The 21474-nt window shown below is 40.2% G+C and overlaps 1 protein-coding gene and 1 long non-coding RNA gene across 2 annotated transcripts in view; both read right to left on the reverse strand.

Moving 5' to 3' along the window:
• LOC127536272 (uncharacterized) overlaps nucleotides 1-21474 on the reverse strand; it is a 578171-nt gene that overhangs the window by 424172 nt on the left and 132525 nt on the right. The gene's annotated exons all lie outside the window — the stretch shown is intronic.
• Nucleotides 502-19932, reverse strand: tcf19l (transcription factor 19 (SC1), like). The gene is made up of 6 exons (XM_022201804.2): nucleotides 19565-19932; nucleotides 18032-18963; nucleotides 11936-12105; nucleotides 7475-7868; nucleotides 5554-6061; nucleotides 502-2694 (listed from the first exon to the last, which is right to left on the reverse strand). The coding sequence occupies exons 2-6, from the start codon at nucleotides 18300-18302 to the stop codon at nucleotides 2352-2354; spliced, it is 1686 nt and encodes a 561-aa protein (XP_022057496.2). The 5' UTR covers nucleotides 18303-18963; nucleotides 19565-19932; the 3' UTR covers nucleotides 502-2351.

Here is a 21474-nt window from a genome sequence, read left to right on the forward strand (position 1 = left end):
TAACAACATTTTCCACTGCAGTTTGGGAAAACATCCTTGCAAAGACATTTCCAACTATCTGACAGGCCACATGAAAATGGTAAACAGCTGCGAGAACGACAAGTGAGGTGCTGAAGGTAACACACAAGAAGCTAGGAAAGCGTAAAATGCATTTGGTGTAGGGCTGCAACTAACGACGTGTTGACGAGTTGTCTGAACACGATACGTCATCAAAAGCGGAAGTGAGCGTGCAATGCAACAGAAATTACCTTCCGACCGGAGCGCGGAACACGGACGAACGTCGGCGCTGCATCGTGCATGTATTATGTATGCATGCTGCAGAGCGGATGTCCGCGTTCTATGGTAAACATGGATGTCAGCATTTACTATACAGCTGTATGTAAACGCGGACGTCCGCGCTGCATCGTGCATACATAATACATGCACGATGCAGCGCCGACGTTCGTCCGTGTTCCGCGCTCCGGTCGGAAGGTAATTTCTGTTGCATTGCGCGCCCACTTCCGCTTTTGATGACGTATCGTGCTCAGACGACTCGTCGACGCGTCGTTAGGTGCAGCTCTAATTTGGTGACTACGAGGCGATTAGAAAAACGCAAAACAAGCAAATATACAGGAGGAAGAAACTGCAACAAATTCCATCTTTTAAGTCGCTCAGACCCAAAGTACGGAAGATCCACAAAGAAAACCCGACTTTTTCCGTGTAAATCTGAGCAACGACTGCAAAACAGAATCAAACGGGTATGAGGTCATTGTGTTAATATTTACAGAAGTGCAGGAGAGTGATATGTGAATAATGTTAAATGCAGAAACAAACAATACACCCAAATTATTTTAAGTGAAACTGGAGGCTGGTTAGTGCCATTTTTTTAAGTTATTTTTGAATCAATCAACTGATGTGAAAAACCAGCGATCTGATGTTGATCTAATCTGAACTTTCAGACTTTTACGTAGCGGCTGTTTAACAAGTCGAGCCTCAGTGAAGCTGAAATGACATAAAATCTAATCTGACTGCACTCGAAGCATTCATTAATCTTAATTCTTCAATGTCGTAGTCCACACTAGTCACAAACAAGCTAAAATTAGATTTTTTTACATTTTTTTCATTATTTTATTGCTCAAGAATCACGTTTTTCTCCCACTGTTAACACACTTAAAGCATACAGATCTGCCACAGTGGTATGAACAAACCCCTGCACAGAAGAACTGTACTTTTCTTTTTAGCACCGCTATTATGTGAACTGATGAGAGGCAGAGCTGAGAAAAGTGGCGCAGGTTTAACAAAAATAAAGAGATTGTTTTGACTATTGTTGTCCTGGTGAGCTATACTGAGCAGAAATTTGGAATTAAATGTTCAAAGAAAAAGGTGCTTTAGAGGAGAATTTGCTTTGATTCCAAACTCAAGCAGCACCTGAGTGCAGATATGTGAACTGTTCTGGTCTGGCTGCTTTTTCAACCCATAGTTCAGTAGTGTAAAGAGTCATTTTAAAGGTGAAGCAGGAAGATTCTGTGGCGCCACGTCGTTTCATAAACCTGTTTTTCCCGTTACATCAGCAGGCGATGTTTCATGTCATTTCCCTGGTAATGAGTCGAGCTGTCAGCCTGCACTTTATAGGAGAAAACAGTCCCATCAGACACTTTCCTCCCAAAAAATACCCAGCAGCTGCTCCTGCAGAAGTGCCTGGAAACATCTGATTATCATCAGGAGAGCGGCTCTCATCAGCAGCAGCACGAGTCTGCCATCACATTTCTTGGCATTTAACTGTTTTGAAACTTCACTGCTACCATCTGGGAGGGCCGCACGCAAATATTTACCCAAATTTAATTATCGCAGAGGTAAAACGTTCACTGAAGGTCCGTTACTGCCTCGAAAAGTCCGCCCCGGTCAGTGAAAATGTGTAGGAGGCAGCAGGAAGGCATCTCAGAACGTTTAATCACCCCAACGGTGGCGGCCTGATCGGACACGGTTCGTTAACCTTCCTGGACACGGATCGCTCCATGGTGGGAGCAGACTTCTCATCACGTGTTCCTGCCCTGATCACACCCCTCCAGCCAGAACGAAATCCAAGCCAAGACGTTTCATTACAGTTCTTCCTACAAAGCTCTAAAATGGTGCAAGCCGGAGGTTTAGGAAGTGGCCCTTTGACTGTTAGGTCTTCAAATATGGGAAGAACAGAGTGGAAAAGTCACAGAAAAGAGACGACAGGAAGCAGCTTAGTGGACGTTAGATGAGGCAGCGGTGTGTTGGATGAAAACTGATGCTTTCAACTGTTACGACTGAAGGAAATAAACATCCTAGGAGAAGAGTGTGGCAACTTCACAGTTTCAAATGTGGGGTTTCATTTGATGTAATCATCAGCGACAGCCGCAGTGGAAGTCTTCGTTGGGGTCCACGAGCTTCTTGCGGTCGACGTGCAGACAGTCCAGGTGGTACCAGGCGTCGCACACGTCGCACTGGATCCACTGGACCGTGTCCTGCTGAGGCAGCCGACACCGCGGCGCTGCACACGGCTCCACCGACCCCACCGCCGCTGCCTCCTCGTCTTCCTCATCGTCGTCATCCTCATCCTCGGAGGAAGAAGAGGAGGAGCCGGAGGAGGAGGAGGCCGAGGAGGTGGACGAGGAGGACGAGGAGGATGGAGAGGGCAGGGAGGGCTGGGGAGGGAGAGGGTGTTTCCTGGGGCGGCCTCGTCGCTTGCTTCAATGACGGAACATTAAAGACAGAAGCAAAAAGAAAAGAAGTGAGATCAAGAGGAAACAAGGAAAAGTTGTGTAATGCTTATCCAGCTTGTTTTCTCCTGACTAGATCCTTGCTTGTGTTGTATCCACTCTCAGATGTACGTCCCTTTGGATAAAAGCATCTCCTAAATGAAATTGTAAAATTGTAATTCTGCACTGTAGAATGTTTGTCTCCCCCTTCTGGCAAAGAGAGGAATTACAAACTGTGTCAAAGTGCTCAAAACACTCAAATTCATTATTGGTGAGCTTCATTATTCTTTAAGGTTTGGTTTTCATTGCAGTAAGGTTTTATTATTACGGACGTTTAAATTTGTCGCCTAATGAATTTGAAATTAATAGAGCAAAGTTGTAGAGGTCGAACGATATTTGTTTTCCAGGGCAGATGCCAAGTATTGGTAATCAAGAAACTGATATTTGCAACAGATATACATTAAATGTTATGTTTCAACGGCAGTGGCAGAGAACCGGTCACTAATAAGAAGATTTTTCCCATTAATAAGGGTGACTTTAAATGAATACGTAAAATAGAAACAGAGGTGACTAAATTAGGATGTTCACATCTGACATTGATCAGTTTGTGTCTTGCTGTTCTGTTTGCTTAATCTTTCACTGTTTTATCATTTTTATTGCCATCATTATGGTCCATCACTTTCACCAAGCATAATGAAGTACTGTTTTCCAGACTGTTTCAGGTTAATCTGTGGCTGCTTTCTAACTTAGCTGCTAGCCGTTAGCATAGCATTAGCCACTGTGAGAGAAGCTAATTTCCTGGTTTGTGTCTCGTCCAGTTTTTCTTCTTTAGAGACATTTCTGAGATCACAGAGTAACGTCAGACAGAGAGACGAGGCTGATCAGACCTGAAGTAGCACGTTTAATTTATCAATAATCTGTCAGAAATTTACCGATAACCTGTAAAATACCAAATATCAGCTCTGATAAATCGGCCAAGCAAACTGTGATTGGTCTATTCCTACAAAGGTGTGTTCTGATTTTGGCATACAAACTGTGTATTAAACATCTCCATGATGTTTTTAGACAAGTATTGCTGATGAAATGCGGAAAAATTCTTCAAATCACTATCAATCAGTTAATATGAGGTTCAGTTCACGCTTCTGTCGTGTTGAAAGTACAGAAACGTTACTGGGTCAGATCTGTAAGATTACAAGAGCGACTATGACAGATAATTGACCAAGGTGAGTGTTCAGACATACAGTCGATGCATTTTGTAGCCATTAGGTTAAAGTAATTTTGTTTTGTTGGAACATCTGGTGCATCCAGAACTTTTCTTGGATGCTTCTAAGTTCTTTCTCTCCTCTGGCAAACCAATAATTGCAGGCTGAATGCATCACTACAAGTGCACAGAAATACAACCACAGAAACCAGACGTAGAACTCTGGCATACCTTGAAATACAGAGATTTTCCTGAAACAGACAGGCTCAATCAGTACTGTGTGAACTCATTTGGCTCGAATGAAATCTATGTTTGTGTAAAAGTCACGCATTCCAGCTTTAACACATTTCTAATTCAAAAAGTCTTTGATTTTACTCAACTTTATCCACAGAATAGATTGTTTTCAACAAAAATCGTAATCAACTGATTGTATTTACCTGCCAATTAGTCACAATATATCTGATTATTTAATGTTATTTCCTAAACAATCTATGAAGCAGAAACTGTGCAAAAAACTCAGTTATCGACAAAGTCAAGACGTTCAATCTTTCAGCAAGACATAATTACACTTAAACCCTTGGTTTTAAAAGATGTGCAAACAAAAAGCAAAACTTTATAAAACGTTACAGCTACTGTGCGTAGATTACTGTATTTTCCGCACCATACGGCGCATCTGATTGTAAGGCGCAGTCTCGATTACAGGTTTATTTCTGTACTTAAGCCATATATAAGGCGCACCGTGTTACTGGGCGCATGCTAAAACAAGGAAACGAAGCAAAACAGTGAGTTTGGTTGAACTTTATTCTACTACGTATTTAAAAATACACTCACATTATTTTTTGATCAATCTTTTGTCACAAATCCATCAAAGTCCTCATCTTCTGTATCTGAATTGAACAGCTGGGCAATTTCGACATCAAACATGCCGGGTTCCCTCTCGTCATTGTCGGAGTCAGTCCACCCGGCAACGATGCCGGCAATGATGCCAAAGGAACCATAACTGATTGAATGAGCCATTCCCGGTTTCACTGTGCCGGCCATGTGTACTTAGACTTGCATGGCTTAATCTTTGAGACAAGCATATGCTACTGGCAGGATCAACCAGGTATCCCAGACGGGACGAGCGTGCGGCGCATGCCTGAGCGTAAAGCTGCATGGCGGCGCCTGGTCGGGACCGGGGCCGCGAAGCATGGCTGTGCTGGGGTGAACGGACAGACGGTGTGGCTTGGAGAAATGACCGTGTCGTCCAGAGAGTCGACCGCCGCCTGAGCGGGACTATGCCAGCAATGATGCCGGCTTCCGCAAAAGCTCAGACAATAGTCAGTACTGTACATAGCGTTATGTAATGTTCTCTAATAGGTTTATCACCGCCAGCGTGTGTAGTGTACATATTACGGACCTATGTTGGCCGGAAATGGTCCGACAGTCAGATTTTGGAACTCAGTGCACATATAAGACATACCGGGTTAAAAGGCGCACCTTCGATTTTTTTAGAAAATTAAAGGCTTTTAAGTGCGCCTTATAGTGCGGAAAATACAGTACAAATTTTGACTTCAGTGATGGAGAATAATGACAGAGATGCAGAAATAATGTCAACATTGAGCTCAGTCAGTGATCTAGTAGCAGATTTCCTTCCAAAGCTCTCACCTTGTTGGATGATGGAACCTGTTGAACTGCATCCGGCCTCGGTCCTCTGTGCGGATCCTCACTGAGGGCGAGGCCAGGCTGTAGTTCTCTCCTCCCACCACCAGAGGGGAGAACACTGGGGAGCTGTGAGCCCTGCGCCTGCCCCTCTGAGCCACCGGTGAACTGTGGGCGGGTTTCTGCTGGCGGAAAGCCGCGATGTTGCCGTGGACCACCGTCTTGACCCGGTGCGTCGCCTCCGCTTCATGCTTGTGCGCGGTCACGTTGGTGAAGGAAGCCTGCAGCAGGTGGTGGTTCAGCCGGCTGTTCGTCATGGCGCCGTGGAAGCTACCGATGGTCCGGATGCCCACGGGGAAGGGTTTGGCCTCCAGCGGCCTCCTGACGTCACTGTGAATCTTGGGCTGCAGCGGAGGAGCAGGAGGTAAGCTGAAACTGTCAGACTCAGACTTGTAGAGCCGCCGTCTCTTCTTCCCCCTCGACCTCTGGCCGTCCTCCACAACCCCAACCAGAGCTGACAAACCGAGACAGAACACTTTAATACGAGTGGAGATCACCTTTTCCCGCCATTTTCAGTACAATGAAACTGTTCACCCGAACTGCTAAACAGCAAATCACCATGTTGACTGCAGTTCTGCACAGTTTGCTCTTTTCCAACATTTTCTTTTTAGGTATTATTGGTTGAAACAGTGACAAATATTTCTTTTATTACTTTTTCGTGCATTTTCTCTGAATAAAAAACACTTCACAAGCCCTGTCATTAACTGTCCCACAATCAATGTTTAAAAACATTTGAAAGGTCCCATATTGTCACTCTGTTTGGCAAATAAATCCAATTTTCACACATCCCCACGACATGTCTTTTAGTTTTTCAGTGTTAACAGTTTGTACATACTGTATATCACGATTCTTTATATTTTATTCCAGATATACTGCTCTCCGTTCCATTATCCACCAACTTCACATATATAAGGTGCATAACTATTTATAGCTACTAACTGTATCTTTGCACTAAAATTTGGTTTGTCTAAATTTTGCACTAACCCTGGTTCACTTTAAACATGCTCTTTTAGAGATTCCGCAAATATCTACACTCTTATGCACCTTCTTCTCATATGCACCTTGGATTTGCACACTGAAACTCCATATTTACATACAACTGCACCTTGTAAGTACTTTTAGCACAACTTTTCATTACATTTTCTTGTGTTCAGCAATGTACAAAATCCACAAGTGTTCCATTTTTAGAGGTCTCAATAGATCAAAATGAGCTGTCCTAACTCACTTACAGATACTACTTGTCAACTAGATTTGTATATTTGAACATTTCTTAGTGTAGTTTTACAAAAAAACAAAAAAAAACAAAAAATGTCTGATTTTGTGAATATATCTGTAGTTGTACATAGTAATTAAACACTCATTGACCTTCTAATACCTGTTGTACTCCTGAAATGCTTGCGTCTTTTATTTTGTATACTTTGAGAGCAAAATTCTTGTCTGCGTTGACATATTTGGCCAAATAAAAATGATGCCGACTCATTTCATCTGGACTGAATGAACACTTGCTGTTCTAAAAGGGCTGTTTTGTTCTGAAAACCAAAGAGCTGCTGCTATTGCCACCTACTTCAGGAAGAAAACTCTCTCTGCTTGTATGAGTGATAGTCAGAACTGGACAGTTCATTAGTTCGATGTTATGTAGCACCTGGTTCGAATTCTTACTCACTTGTAAAGCAGAAATAAATGTCTTTATATCTTACAGGTTTTATTTTACGCCTCCAACTTTACCACAAAACAAAATAAAAATAGATGGTCACTATACAGGACCTTTAAAAGTTGCCTAAAATCAAAAATCCCTCGCAAAACTGTAGCTTCTTTTGGTGTCAGAAAGCTTAGAAAAGCCAGCAGTGGTATTTTTAAACCGCGTTACCTCCTCGACTTCTGGGTTCGTCTGAGCTGTCGTCCTCCAGCAGCACCGTGTGAGCCGACTTCCTCCTGCTCCTGGAGGTCGGCGGGAGGGATTTGGTTGACGGCGCCGAAACCGCAGAGGAAAACGACGGTGGCGTGGAGGGAGGCAGCAGCGAGGAGAAGCCCACAGCGAGGGGAGGCGAGGAGGAGGTGCCGGGGTCGGACACGGTGCCCTCGTGGCTCTGGCTCCTCTTGAAGGTCCAGGCGCTGCCCTTCATCTTGCTCAGGCTGCCGATGGAGTTGAGGATGACGGTGGCCCGGTTGATGGACAGCTTGGAGAGGTCCAGGTTGGCGGCAACTTTACGGTCCGAGTTGGTCCTGATCCGGTTCTGTAGGTCAGAAGAGAACGTCCCCGCCTAGGAAACAAGACAGAGATATTACATTTCCAGTTTGCAGTTAGGGTCAAAATGAATCAGGTTCTTGCTGACATGGTTTTCACAAAAGCTGTGTTTTTCCAGCATAGAGGGATTCTTGAAGGCCACCCAAACTTTAAGAAATTTCCTTGAAGATGTTTCACCTCTCATCCAAGAGGCTTCTTCAGTTCTGGTGGTGGTTGCTGTTGCCTCAGCTTTTAAACCTCTGTGAGGTGTGTTCAGGGCTATTATTCCAAAGACCAATACCAAGACTCGTCTGACTACTCAACGATGGTCGTCGTGAGTATCGGTGGGGGTCGTTGAAATGCACAGATGTCACTGAGCCCTCGTGTGCTAATGGTGGTCATTAGCATGAGTCTGCTGAGTAGTTCTTTTGGGAAGTTTTGAAAGGACCCGATTGTAAATCGGCGAAAGATGATGTCACAGACCACCCCCCCGTTCAGAGATGGCTTCTCTACTTTGACATGGATGGCTTCTTTCACTCCTCTCTCAAACCATCTGTCCTCCCTGTCCAAAATCTGAACATTGGTTGTTTAAATAAATCCACTGGACTTTAAGAAAGTTCCTTGAAGACGTTTAACCTCTCATCCACAAGCCTCTTGGATGAGAGGTGAAACGTCTTCAAGGAACTTTCTTAAAGTCCAGTGGATTTATTTAAACAACTTTGGATAACCATGACCTGGATGAATGAGAACCTACACAGACATCTTGAAGGCCACCGCTGAAGGAAAATCACAAGCTCCAAAATGACAAGAACTAAAAAACGTGTATTTTAACCAGTTTTGTTAGTCGGGGTTTCATTTATTTGAGCATAAAAGACATTTTTGCTCATCAAGTGGTGAAAAACCAACAACAAAATGCTGACATTTCTGCTGAATAAGACTATACATGAAGTAATCGTCACTGATGTGTGATTATCCACCTTCAGAGTCCATTCTGAGGCTGTTCTCCTGCCTCCCCAGACTCCAGCTAGTTTTTAATTACAGCACAAAAACCTGATAGCACCAAGTATTATCTGAAAATGGCACTTGGTGTGAGAAAGCTTCCATGTTTTGCAGGTAAAATGCCCTTTTACGTCTTCCAGCCATTGTGACATAAGCCCGGCCGTCGCAATTTTGCAGACATTCTGAATCCCATTATTTCACCTAATGGGCACGGAGCAACGTCTGCACACGCCGCTGAGGCATGAGAGGGATGGAAATTAAAGGATAAACAGGGCATCTGTATTTTAATTAGTGTCTACTAACTGCATGAAAACAAACAAAGTGTTGCCTCGCCTCTCATTACTTTCCGACATCTCCAGCCTGCCTGTGGTCTCAGCCTCAGTGATTCCAATGAAGACTCACAAATGTATCTTTTTTTAAAAACAGATGAGCGAAAGTCAGTGTCAACGGCAGCAAATACTATTCAAACACAAAGAAAGTAAAGAGGATTTGTTGGGGACTATTTACAGCAGGAGATAAATACACATTATGCTCCCTGCTGAGTATTTACAGCAGCAGGACGATGAGGTTAACGTGGATCTGAACTCAGCGTTATTATCCCAACTGCTTCTCAGAGCCACCAGATACATTATTCTACAATCTGAGGTAGACCGTGTGATCATGTACACACTAGAAAATCATGTTTAGGTGTGAAAAGTACAGAAAACTGCAATGTGGAGGAAGAAAAGTAGTGAGTGCGGCGGGTTTGTGGACCCTAAAGTCAGAGTTCATAGTGTCCTTTAACCTACTATATCACCATGGTGACGGATGCTCTGTTGAGAAATTCCCATTTCTTTCTCTCTGAGCAATACAGATGCTCAGCTGAGGTTTTATCTACAAACCTGTTGAGGTGTTTGTTTTTCATTCCACTAAATGAAGCCGTGCAGCTACAGCAGACAAACTGTACCGATGCGTTAAGCTGCCACTAGAACCTGCATGTATTCAGTGGATGAGGCAGAAAATCCATAAATCAGATTTATGTCTGGTCCTGATTCCCTGCTAAGATCATTTTACTCTTCTGGCACTGCAGCTAACAGAACATCAGATCAATCTGTTGGTATTTATCACAGAGAATATTAAATCAAAATAATAAATTTCACGCTGATTTGGCTAAAAAGCAAAGTGATCTCCTCCATGATGTCATCCATATCATGTTTAAATGTATGAAATCACAAGATTAAGAGCTCTAATGTGCAGCTGTCACATCAGAAATAAGCAGCTGATAAACAGTTTCCTACCAGCATTACTTTCTTGCATCATTTGCAGCTTTTATTACTGTAAGAAATGTGTGATATTTTTCAGAGCTCTCCTTTATATCAACTTGTTCCTTTTGGTTCAAGTAGGGGGCACATAATTAGTCCATTTTGTGCAGAAGAGGAGTTACATGTTAAATGCCTGCTTTTATGTGAACGCGCATAGAATTTGAAGAACCTTATGATGCATAAGTAAGGTCGTTTTCTTGCAATATTTTTGTAATGAAAAGTTTTTATCATTTCATATTCCAGCTATTCTACAGAAACCATGTTTTTGATATCATTCCATTTCATTTTTAAGCTACCTTTAATATTTTTAAAGAAATTGTGATATTTTTATTACAACCCCAGGCACTTTATCACTGATAATATCATACAAGAGGTGATGCACAAACGTGGAGGGCGGACAGCAGCAACAGCTGGAGGAAAAGAGCAGAAAAATGTCAACAAAATGCATGCTGACATTCTTTGCTGTTCAGTGTAATATTATTATTTTTCAAATATCAAAATGCTGAAAATCTGTCAAAGTGGAAAAACAACCATATTTCAAACATGAAATTATTTTTGTGCAGACCAAAATATAATACAAACACTGGTGCATCTAAGGGCGGATAAAAAAAAAGCTGAGAACACTGTCATCATACCTCATCTCTCCGATTGGAATCTTTAGGTTTTCTTGAGCCAGCCTATTCAAATAAAGCCTGGTTTTGTCAAACTTGTTTCATAATGCAGCTCTGAGTAGTCTTAGATTTGGTATCTGTTCATTCAACAGACAGAAAAAGTCCAGACTGGTCCTTTAACAGATCTTCAAAATCTTTACCGTCTTCAGTCGTGTTGTATTTAAGATTCATTCCAGAATTGGAGGATGTCTGGTCTTAAAAACTTTTGAAAAATAAGCCTCTTTTTCAATTTCCTGCTACTTATACCCATATTCATCAATAATAGGTAATAAACTATCAAAGGCTTGATTGGCTCAGCTTACACATCAATGGTACCATTTTTATTCCATGTTTTCTTTGTTGTGTGCTAACCCTACTCTAATCACAGTAACAGGGTTGCTAATCCATGCTAATGTTAGCGTTTTCTCAGCAGTGGAAGCTAGATATTTAGCTAGCTGTTACTGCTGGCCAAGAGGACAAACTGACTGATGGAAAACAGTCAAGAAAAACAGAAAAAGAACTCGTCTTATCCTGATAGTATGAGGTAGAGTGAGATTCTCAATCAATATTATAAAAGGTGAAAAATAGAAGAGAGGACATAGCTTTGCTCTACATTCTTTTGGAAAACTGTTCAATAAAGTTAATTCCAGCATATCATGTGATTCACCATTGTCTTCTTCAACCAGCTAAAAAGGTTATGCTCACAGGGCTGTTGTGGGACACATGCATAATAATTATTTAAATTATATTGATTAAAATATAACTTCCCACAATTACAAGAGACATCAGTGAGTAAAATAATACCAAAGAAAGGAGACTTAAATTTCATTTTAGGTGTTTTATTTGAGTTTCAATTTGGTCATTAGAGGGATGGGACAAGAGAAAAATGGCATTTTAAGAGGAACTCCTGACTTAATTGGTATTTTGAAAAATATTGTCAAACATTGTTTTCACTCAGTTGTTTTAGATTTGGTCTCAGGACAAAAAAAAATTACACAACTGCCTGTTTGAGTATTTTGCACATGGACTATTTGAAATTTGATGTGTGGGATGTAAAATATCCTCTATTCCTGGAATGATAAAGCATCAGTATGAATCTGTGTTGATGAATTAGACCGAAAGAGTCGATTCTGTCTTCTTGAACAGCTTTTTACCTTTGGAATAGTGATGGCATCGAAGTCCAGCGGCCGAACTTTGACCTTCTGGAAGAAGAAGTAGAACTCGGGGCCTCCAGAGTCCGACTGGCCGCCGAAGCTCAGCGTGTCTCCGTCTGAAAGCTCCCACTGGAGGCCCGGCTGGAGGCGCACTTCATTCACCCACGTTCCTGACAACACACAAACGTTCCTTTACAAACCGCTGACGGTGAACTTCCCTCAAAATAAGACTCTCATTAGGTCACACTGGCAGGTAAGCGGTGAGTAACTCTCTTTAAAGTCACACAAACAAGCAGCAATTTTGTGGTTGAGGGCAGAGACGTCACCTGGGGCTTGATAATCGCACGACTTTTTTTGGAAAACACGACCGTCTGACAAACAGCGAAGAATAAATCAAGCGAGCAGAGCCCCAAAATGAAGTCATTTGTCGACTATCAATGTGTTTACAGTTTCCGGAGTTGAGGGGAAAATGTAAAACAGTCTGTGAAATGGACCTGAAGCCGAGGAGCTGGAAGGCTACAAGGCAATCAAACGGCCATGACGGAGCAGCACGGAATGAGGGATGCAGGACGAATGCTAAAGACGGAGGTTTAATAGCAAAAATGAAAAATGTGTGAGACAGAGTGTGAAATTACTTGAAAAATTAGGCAGTGAGGGACGGTGTGGTTTAAGATTCTCAGACTGTCTAAGTGAAGATGCAACTTCAGCTCTCTATCTGCTCCTTCCTCACTGTGAACGTCTTCTTCAGATTAAACTACAGTCTGGTAGTGTTGCAGAGCTACATGGGATTTAACGCATCATATCCACCGATACAAGGCCTGAATATGCTTTAATTTGAATTCTATAGATTAAAATATATCCCTCTTTAACCTGTTTATTGTCTGGAATCTGAGTGACTTTATCAGATCTATTTCACAACCTCAGTTTGGAGTGAAACTTTGAATAAATTAAACTTCTTCACGGACATATTTCAACCACAATTTGCAATAAATGTAGCATCTTTTGTATGTTTCAACCCAAGTTGCAATACTTTTATTTACTATCCATCGTACCACCTGTATTTCTTCTAACTGCAACTGATGATTTATACATTTTTCCTTAAACTACTGATCAAAAGTTTGGGGTCACTCAGACAATTTCATGTTTTCCATGTAAACTCACACTTTTATCCATGTCCTATCATAACTGCACAAGGGTTTTCTAATCATCAATTAGCCTTCCAACACCATTAGCTAACACAATGTAGCATTAGAACACAGGAGTGATGGTTGCTGGAAATGTTCCTCTGTACCCCTATGGAGATATTCCATTAACAAATCAGCCATTTCCAGATAGAATAGTCATTTACCACATTAACAATGTTTAGACTGGATTTATCATTCATTTCATGTTATCTGCATTGAAAAACTGCTTTTCTTTCAAAAATAAGGGTATTTCTAAGTGACCCCAAACAGTACTGTATATATTTATGCCCAGTCAGTTATTTGTATATAAGAAGAGAATTCATGTGTGATTTCATTCTACATTGTAAATGACATTAAAACTGATTCTTATGATTATTTCCCCTACTGTGTAATCTGCTGATTATTATCTCTATTTCCAGGTGAAGCATTTAGTTAACAAATGAGTAAGAAACATCTAATTTCCTGAAACCAAAAGTGGCATTTTCAAATCCTTTGTTTTGCAGAACAAACTCCAAATACGTTTCATTTACAAAGAAAATCCTCAAACTTGACACACTAAAACCAAGAAAAGTTCCACATTTTTGCTTGTAAAATGACTGAACAGATTAATAAGCTGGCTCATAAATACTTATCACTTCATTTTCTGTCTACAAACTGAGTAATTAATCAGCTAATTGCTTCAGCTCTACTGATGAACATTAAATACATTTACTGCAGCAGGTCTCTCAGTTTGTTCAGCTGCATAAAGATGTTTTCCTCAGCGTTGTGTTCAGGACACCACTTGGCATCATCTGATAACACCACAGCAGACACTCATATAGTCTGACATTTTAATAACAAAGGTAATCATTTTGATCTCATATGCAGGTAATAAAGCAAAAGAAAAAACTGAATAACTGCAGATTCATCATGCAGGGAGTCAGTGAACAGTCTGAAAGGTAAAAAAAACGCTGAATAATCTTCACCTGCATCATTTATAACCATTTTAATACACTTTTGGTTTGTACTTGTTCTCCAAAGACCAAAATAATGTCCTTAAATGTCTTGTTTTGTCTAAAACTCAAAGATACTCAATTCACTGTCAAAGAGAAAAAATGAAAATGCTCATTATTATTAAATGTAGATCTTTCCCTTTAAAAATGACTCAAACTAAATAATCAGTTATCAAAATAGCCCATCAGTTTTTTTTAGTCTATAAAATGTCAGAAGACTGTGAAAAATGTCAATCAGGGTTTCCCAAAGCCCAAAAATAACATCCTCACAACCACAGGACATCTGACTGTCAGAGAGGACAAAACAAAACTGAAAAGGTTTCATTTTATGGAGCAGAAAACAACTATTTTTTTTCTTAGAAAAATTCCTCAAAATGGTCTAAAACAGTTGACTATTAATTTAACAGTCGATTGTTGCAGCTCTAAAACTTCTATCGAGTCTGTTTTGATTCAACTTCCTCCACATAAAATCAGAGAAAAAGTTGAGGAGCTCTTTAATTACTTCCTTATCAGCGCTATCAAACTTTGATCGGAGTTTGTTTTTTGGGTGGATTACTAGCTTCTCAGTGGGCCGAGGTGATTGTTTAACTCTGAACGTTTTAGATAAAATAAACAGTTCTGCAGGAGGAGATAAACGTGGGAAGTTTCTGAGGTTTGGCAGAAGCTGGTGCAGCTGCTTGGAGGTTAAAGTGAGGCTGGATATGTCAGTTAGTGGAGCTCCGGTGTGTCAGAGGACAGCTGCTCCGATTACAATTCAGTCACAGTTTGAGTTTGTGGAACAACACACCAGAAAATATGAGATTCTGTGAGTTATCTGTGAGTTATTCAGTGAAACATCTGTATTCCTGTCAGTGTAAATGTGTGCAGGTTCAGTTTTGCTTTCATTTACAAGAGCTGGTAATTACAAAAAGTACTATTGAGGTAGTATAAACTTTTAGAATGTAGAAGTACTCGAACATAAAGTAGTATTTTTGGTGAAAGAAACATTTAAAACCATAAGATGCTCATTAGAAAAGTATTATTTGAGTGGAATAAACCTTTAATGGTAAAAGTCCTTGGACATAAAGCAGTATTTTGAGTGGATTAAACCTTTTAAATCACAGGTGACCAATTACAAAAGCACTGTTTGTGTGGAATAAACCTTTAAAACTATAAGTAGTTGGACAGCAAGTAGTAGTTTGGATGGTATTAACTTTTAAAATCAAGAGCTAAGCAGAGGAAAAGTACTATTTGGGTGGAATAAAACTTTAAATGTAAAAGTACCTGAACACAAAGTTGTATTTTTGGTGACAGAACCTTTTAAAACTGCAAGTTGTTCATTTGAAAAGTACTATTTAAGTGGAATAAACCTTTAATTGTAAAAGTAATTGGACATAAGGTAGTATTTTGAGTGGATTAAATCTTTTAAATCACAGGTTTGATGTTAAAATGCGTGGACATAAGCTAGTGTTTTGGGTGGAATAAAACCTCATAAAGCACAAGAACAATAATGTTTGTGTGGAATAAACCTGTAAAACTGTAAATACTTGGACATAAACTAGTATACGGGGTGGACTAAACATTTAAAACCATAAGTCATTCATCAAAGAATTGTTATTTGGGTGAAATAAACCTTTGAAACTTTATGTACTTGGAGGAAAAAAAAATAGTATTTTAGACGGTATGATTTTCAAAAACCATAAGTCGTTCAGCAGAGAAGTACTGTTTGGATGGAATAAACCTTTGAATGTTAAATACATTGATGTAAATTAGTATTTTTAGTTAAATAAACCTTTAAAACCACAAGCTAGTCATTAGAAAAGTACTATTTGGGTGGAATAAACCTTTAAATGTAAAAGTACTTGGACATAAAGAAGCATTTTGGGTGTTATTAACATGGTGTTGACAAATCCTCAGTCATTTAGTAGAGAAGTACTATTTGTGTTTAATGACCCTTTAAATGAGTTATAAAGGCGTTACCATCAAAAATTGGAGTGTTTCTAGTAGATGTGTTGATGTTCCTGGAAGCAGGCGTGGTTTTTACCTCGTTCTCTTCCACAATGACTCACTGTGAATCATTTGAAGCGCTTTAATCTCAGAGAAAAGTTCCCCTGCAGCCGTGAAAATGTCACTTTACTGCAGTTTAATAGTATGTGTCAGCAGGACCACAGTGCTTTGACCTTTGTTTGGCATCCGACTACTTTAAGGATGGCTAAAATACACAACTTGTCATTTTCAATGTTCATTCCATCCAGAATACTACTTTATATCCAAGTGCTTCTATATTTAAGAGTTTATTCAACCAAAAGATTTATGGTTTATGAGGTTTGTTCCATCACAAAACTCTATGTTTATGTGTAATTATTTTGTAAATTTAAAAGTTTATTCCATACAAATAGCATTTTTTGAATGAATAACTAGGTTTTAAAGGTTTACTTCCTCAGGAATGCTACTTTATCTCCTAACACTTTCGCATTTAAAGGTTTATTCCACCCAAATTGTACTTCCCTAATGAATTACTTGTGGTTTTAAATGTTTAACCCAAAATAATACTATATGCCCAAGATTTGTTTTACATTTAAAAGTTTATTTCACCCAAAAAGTTATTTTTTGATAAAAGACTCATGGTTTATGAGGCTTACTGAATCCCAAAATACTATTTTATGTCCAATTATTTTTTATCTTTAAAGGTTTTTTCCACATAAATAGTACTTTTCTAATGAATAACTTGTGTTTTTAAAAGGCTTATATTACCCAAAATACTATTTTATGTCAAAGTATTTGTAGATTTAAAGGTTTATTCCTCCCAAATAGTACTTTTCTAATGAACAATTTATGGTTCCAAATGTTTATTTAACCAAAAATAATACTATACCTCCGAGTTCTTTTCCATTTAAAAGTTTATTCAACCAAAACAGCTTTTTTTAAATAAAACAATCATGGTTTCTGAGGTTTATTAAATCCCAAAATACTATTTTGTGTCCAATTATTTTGCATACTTAAAGATCTATTCCACACAAATAGTACTTTTCTAATGAATAACTTTTGGTTTTAAAGGTTTACTTCACCAGAAATACGACTTTATATTCTTCCACATTTAAAGGGTTATTTCACCTGAATTGTATTTTTCTATTGTGGTTTTTAAAGGTTTATACCACCAAAAATATTACTTTACATCCAAGTATTAGTAGTTTTAAAGGTTTATTCTACCCAAATAACACTTCTCTGAATGATGAAGGGTTTTTGAGATTTATACCATCTAAAATACTATTGTTTCTCCAAGTAGTCATAGTTTTAAAGGTTTATTCCACACAAACATTACTTTTCTTGTGCTTTATGAGGTTTTATTCCACCCAAAACACTAGCTTATGTCCACGCATTTTAACATCAAAGTTTATTCCACACAAATTCTACTTTTCCAATTAAAAATGTGTGGTTTTAAAGGTTTATTTCACCAAAAATACTACGTTATGTGCTTTTACATTCAAAAGCTTATTCCACCCAAATAGCACTTCTCTACTGAATGATGAAGGGTTTTTGAGGTTTATACCATCTAAAATACTATTTTCTGTCCAAATACTTCTAGTTTTCAAGGTTTATTTCACCTAAACAGTACTTCTTTGATCAGTGACTTACAGTTTTAAAGGTTATTTCCACCCAGAATACCAGTGTATGTCTTAGTATTGGTAGTTTAGTACTTAAAGTTTTTTTTCCACCCAAACTGTACGTAGTTCTAATTTAGCCAGTGTCTGTGGGTTAGAAAGGCTGGTTGTAAACAAGGTGCTGTCATGTTATCAGCCCAAAAAAGAGTTAATCAGAAACATGGGTCCTGGATGTGCAGCCTCCTGAGCTGCTAGAAACTAGAAAAGAGCAAAACTTGATGCTCCCTGATGCTGACGGTGTGATGGTGCAGGATGTGAGTGATTGGGGTCTTTTCTCACCGTGGCTGCTCCGGTCCTTGATGTGGACCGTCCAGCCCTCCTCCTGCAGTGCCGGGTCGCCTTCGCCCGCCTCCCTCTCGGCGTGCAGCTCGGCGTGGATGCGTGACACAGACGTGGAGTCCAGCGTGACATCGCAGAGCTCCGCTGCCCGGCCCAGACGGAACACCGAGTGGCTCAGCGCCGGCCTGAAGGTGTACAGGTCCCTCGCCGAGTCGCCCGACGACGACCCGATCCGGAGCAGCTGGAAGCACGGCTGCACCCCGGACAGCATGACTAAAGGGCCGATTATCTGCCCCCTCTCACCCAGAGGCCTCCCCCAATCTGTGACCGGCCCTGGCTCACAGCAGGCTGTGGTCCATCTTTACATACAACTCTGTGCTAATAAAGTGAAGGTGTTTGACATAAAGCTAGGCTGCCAGGTAAAATATTCCAGGCCTGGAAGCAGCGAGTGTGAAGGTTACAGACAGGTGCAGCGGCTCTGAGCAACAGGTGTCTGCATTAGTGTGGAGAGCCCACGTCTTATTGTGTCCTGCTGTGCATACATAAATAAATAATGAGCACACAGAGCACTGTACGAGCTGCTGAAGTGTGGAAATGAGCTCCCACACCCTGTTATGAGCCCCGGCTCAAACAAAGCGAATCCCCCGTGGAGTGGAGGCAATAAGACGGAGGGCTGCAGAGTAAAGAGGCGCTGCTGTGTGGACGGGATGTGTGCCGCTGCAGCAAACATTAAAACTGTGACAAGCAAAGCTGCTGGAAAGCCTGACAGCCGTGACTTCTAGCTCCACTTCTGACATTTAATATTTGCAGGTTTGCACAGCTGTCAGCCGAGGTGGAGCGTGAGCGAGGCAGATTAAAATCCAGCCTCCTGACATCAGCCGGCTCACAGGTGGGGAGGCCTGACAGGATGGAGCAGCTGACGACTGTCTGATCTGCAGGAAAACACGAGAAAAATCATTGAAACACTCAGAAAAAAAAGCTTTAATTGCTCTGCATATCGTCTGGAAAACACAATCTAATTTGTAAATACAATTTATTTGACACTTCAAAGCATTAAAACACTTTTTGTGACTTTATCTCAGGATGCAGGTGAATTAAAATGAAGTCACAGTGAAGCAGGAACACACACACTGGTAACTATTACTGCAGGAACACTGTCAGTTTCACTCTGAACTTTGAGCAGCTGCAGACCGGATCAGCTGCTGCTCTGACAAATCATGGCAGCAGCAGCACAAAGACACGAGAACCAGCGCAAAGTGTCAGTCCAAACTGCAGCTGCTGCACCCAAAACGGCGCAAATCCTCCTTTAAACTGCACTTCTAATCAATAAGAGGCTGGTTATCGGTGGAAACAAGAAGAATTGGAGCAGTGAGATCCCCTGACAGGGTTTTAGCCAGTCGGTCTCGGCTAGCTGTCGTTAGTTCCTCCAACAAGTCAAAACTGCAACTTCCACCAAAGACGCAGCTGCGCGCAAACTTGGAGACTTTGGCTCCTCGTGTAAAAAAAACTTCTCAACCTGCAGGTTTAACTCACCCACCAGAGCTGAAGGAGACTTTTCTCGCTGTATTTAGTCCTCGTTGTCTCCAGGCGTCTCTGCGGCTCTTCTCCGGGAGGAAGTCCTTTGAAATTTGGCGCGCCAGTCCGGCAGCTTCCTTGCGCTAGAAGTGGCGTCACGTCCGGCTCCGCCCCCGACCGCAGGAGCTGCAGGGCGGCTAAGTGGGGAAAGAACGGAGCGGTGCCAAAAATACTGATCATTTGCCAAAAATATTGATCATAAGCCAAAATCTGATCCACGAAAGCATTATTCACACGTCTGTGCTTAATTTTACCTCCTCTGCGCGCCGAAATCTAACCCATCCTCCTGTTTCTATCTGCTGAAACATCTTTAAAGGACCAATCAAACTCATAAAAAGCAATTCTCTACATGTCAGAAAGTGACTGCAGCTCCTATGTTGTGACTGAAATGTTATTAATGCACCAGAATGACTTGATTTCCTTCATTAGGGTTATATTTAAAGATAAATCTTTTTATAATACATGCAAGGGGGATTATTTCACCATTTAATCGCTAAAAATCATCTGTAAATCAAGTTAATTATAGTTTAAGGAAGGATTTTAGATAAATAAAACACGTACAGCCTAAACACCTAAGACAAAACTACATTAATCATGTTGAATATCATGTCTGATTAAACTACAGACAGTTTTATGGTCATAATTATTTGCTTGTGCGAATAGAAAGGTGAATTTTTGCCGTCCCTATGTATTGTTTGGTCAATAATTGTGGGACATGATCAGTATTTCTGGCTACGGTCCCACCTGCCAAAAACTGTTCCACAGCCACATTATCCACACGTCTGTGCTTTATTTTATCTGTTCTGTGTGCTAAAATGTAACCAATCCTGCTATTTTTATCGGCTGAAACATCTTTAATGGACCAATCCAACACATAAAAAGCAGTTTTTTAAATATTAGAAAGTGACTGCAGCTCCTATGTTGTGACTGAAATGTTATTAATGCACCAAAATGACTTGATTTCCTTTATTAGGGTTATATTTAAAGAATAATCCTAAAATAGTACATGAAAAAGAGATTATTTCCACATTTAATCTATAAAAGTCATCTGTAAATCAAGTTAATTACAGTTTAAACATGGAATTTAGACAAACAAAACATATACAGCCTAAACACCTGAGAAAAAACTACAATTACACCTAAAATCATGTTGAATATGCCTGATTAAACAGTAACATAATTCTTTGGTTATGAAGAAACAAGCTAATTTGAATTTTTGCAATAAGAACAGACATATTGTTTGGTGTATTTGCATGTTTATTGCTGTTTGACCCAGATAACAGCTGTTCATTACCTGCTGTCAATCATCTGACCCTACTTTGATACTTTGAATCAGAAAATGTCTAAAAATTCTCCTTCTTCACCAATATTTCAGAGGATTCAACAGGAATTTAAATATTTGTATGGCAAGAACAGTACAAAGTTGCATATTTTTTAGCATTTTGCATATTTTTTGAACAATATAAGCTTGGATTTTAATATTTTTGTCCACTTTTATTCACTATACTTTAGCGTTTTGCAGTGAATTGTGGCGATCAGATGTGGATTAGCAAGCGTTTTTGCTGCAGTAGATACTTAAAATCTAAAGTGACGATGAGAAAAGCTCAGATGATGGAGATGGTTCAGCTTTTTACACAATGAAGATCATATTTCTGAGCTGTGAGAAGGTTCTGATAGAGGATCTGTATGCAAAGAATCCCCCACAACAACAGGAAAACCTCACGTGTCTGTGCAACCTGCAACAAGGCCACAAAACAGTCAGCCAAACATTAACCTCACCCCTACAAATTTACTGTCTTTTGTTGGTAATTATGTCATGCTTTGGCCTCTCATTTCAGCAGTTACAGTTTAATATTTCAGTAACCTGG

This window comes from Acanthochromis polyacanthus, chromosome 11, assembly GCF_021347895.1.
Source record: "Acanthochromis polyacanthus isolate Apoly-LR-REF ecotype Palm Island chromosome 11, KAUST_Apoly_ChrSc, whole genome shotgun sequence".
Classification (NCBI taxonomy): domain Eukaryota; kingdom Metazoa; phylum Chordata; class Actinopteri; family Pomacentridae; genus Acanthochromis; species Acanthochromis polyacanthus.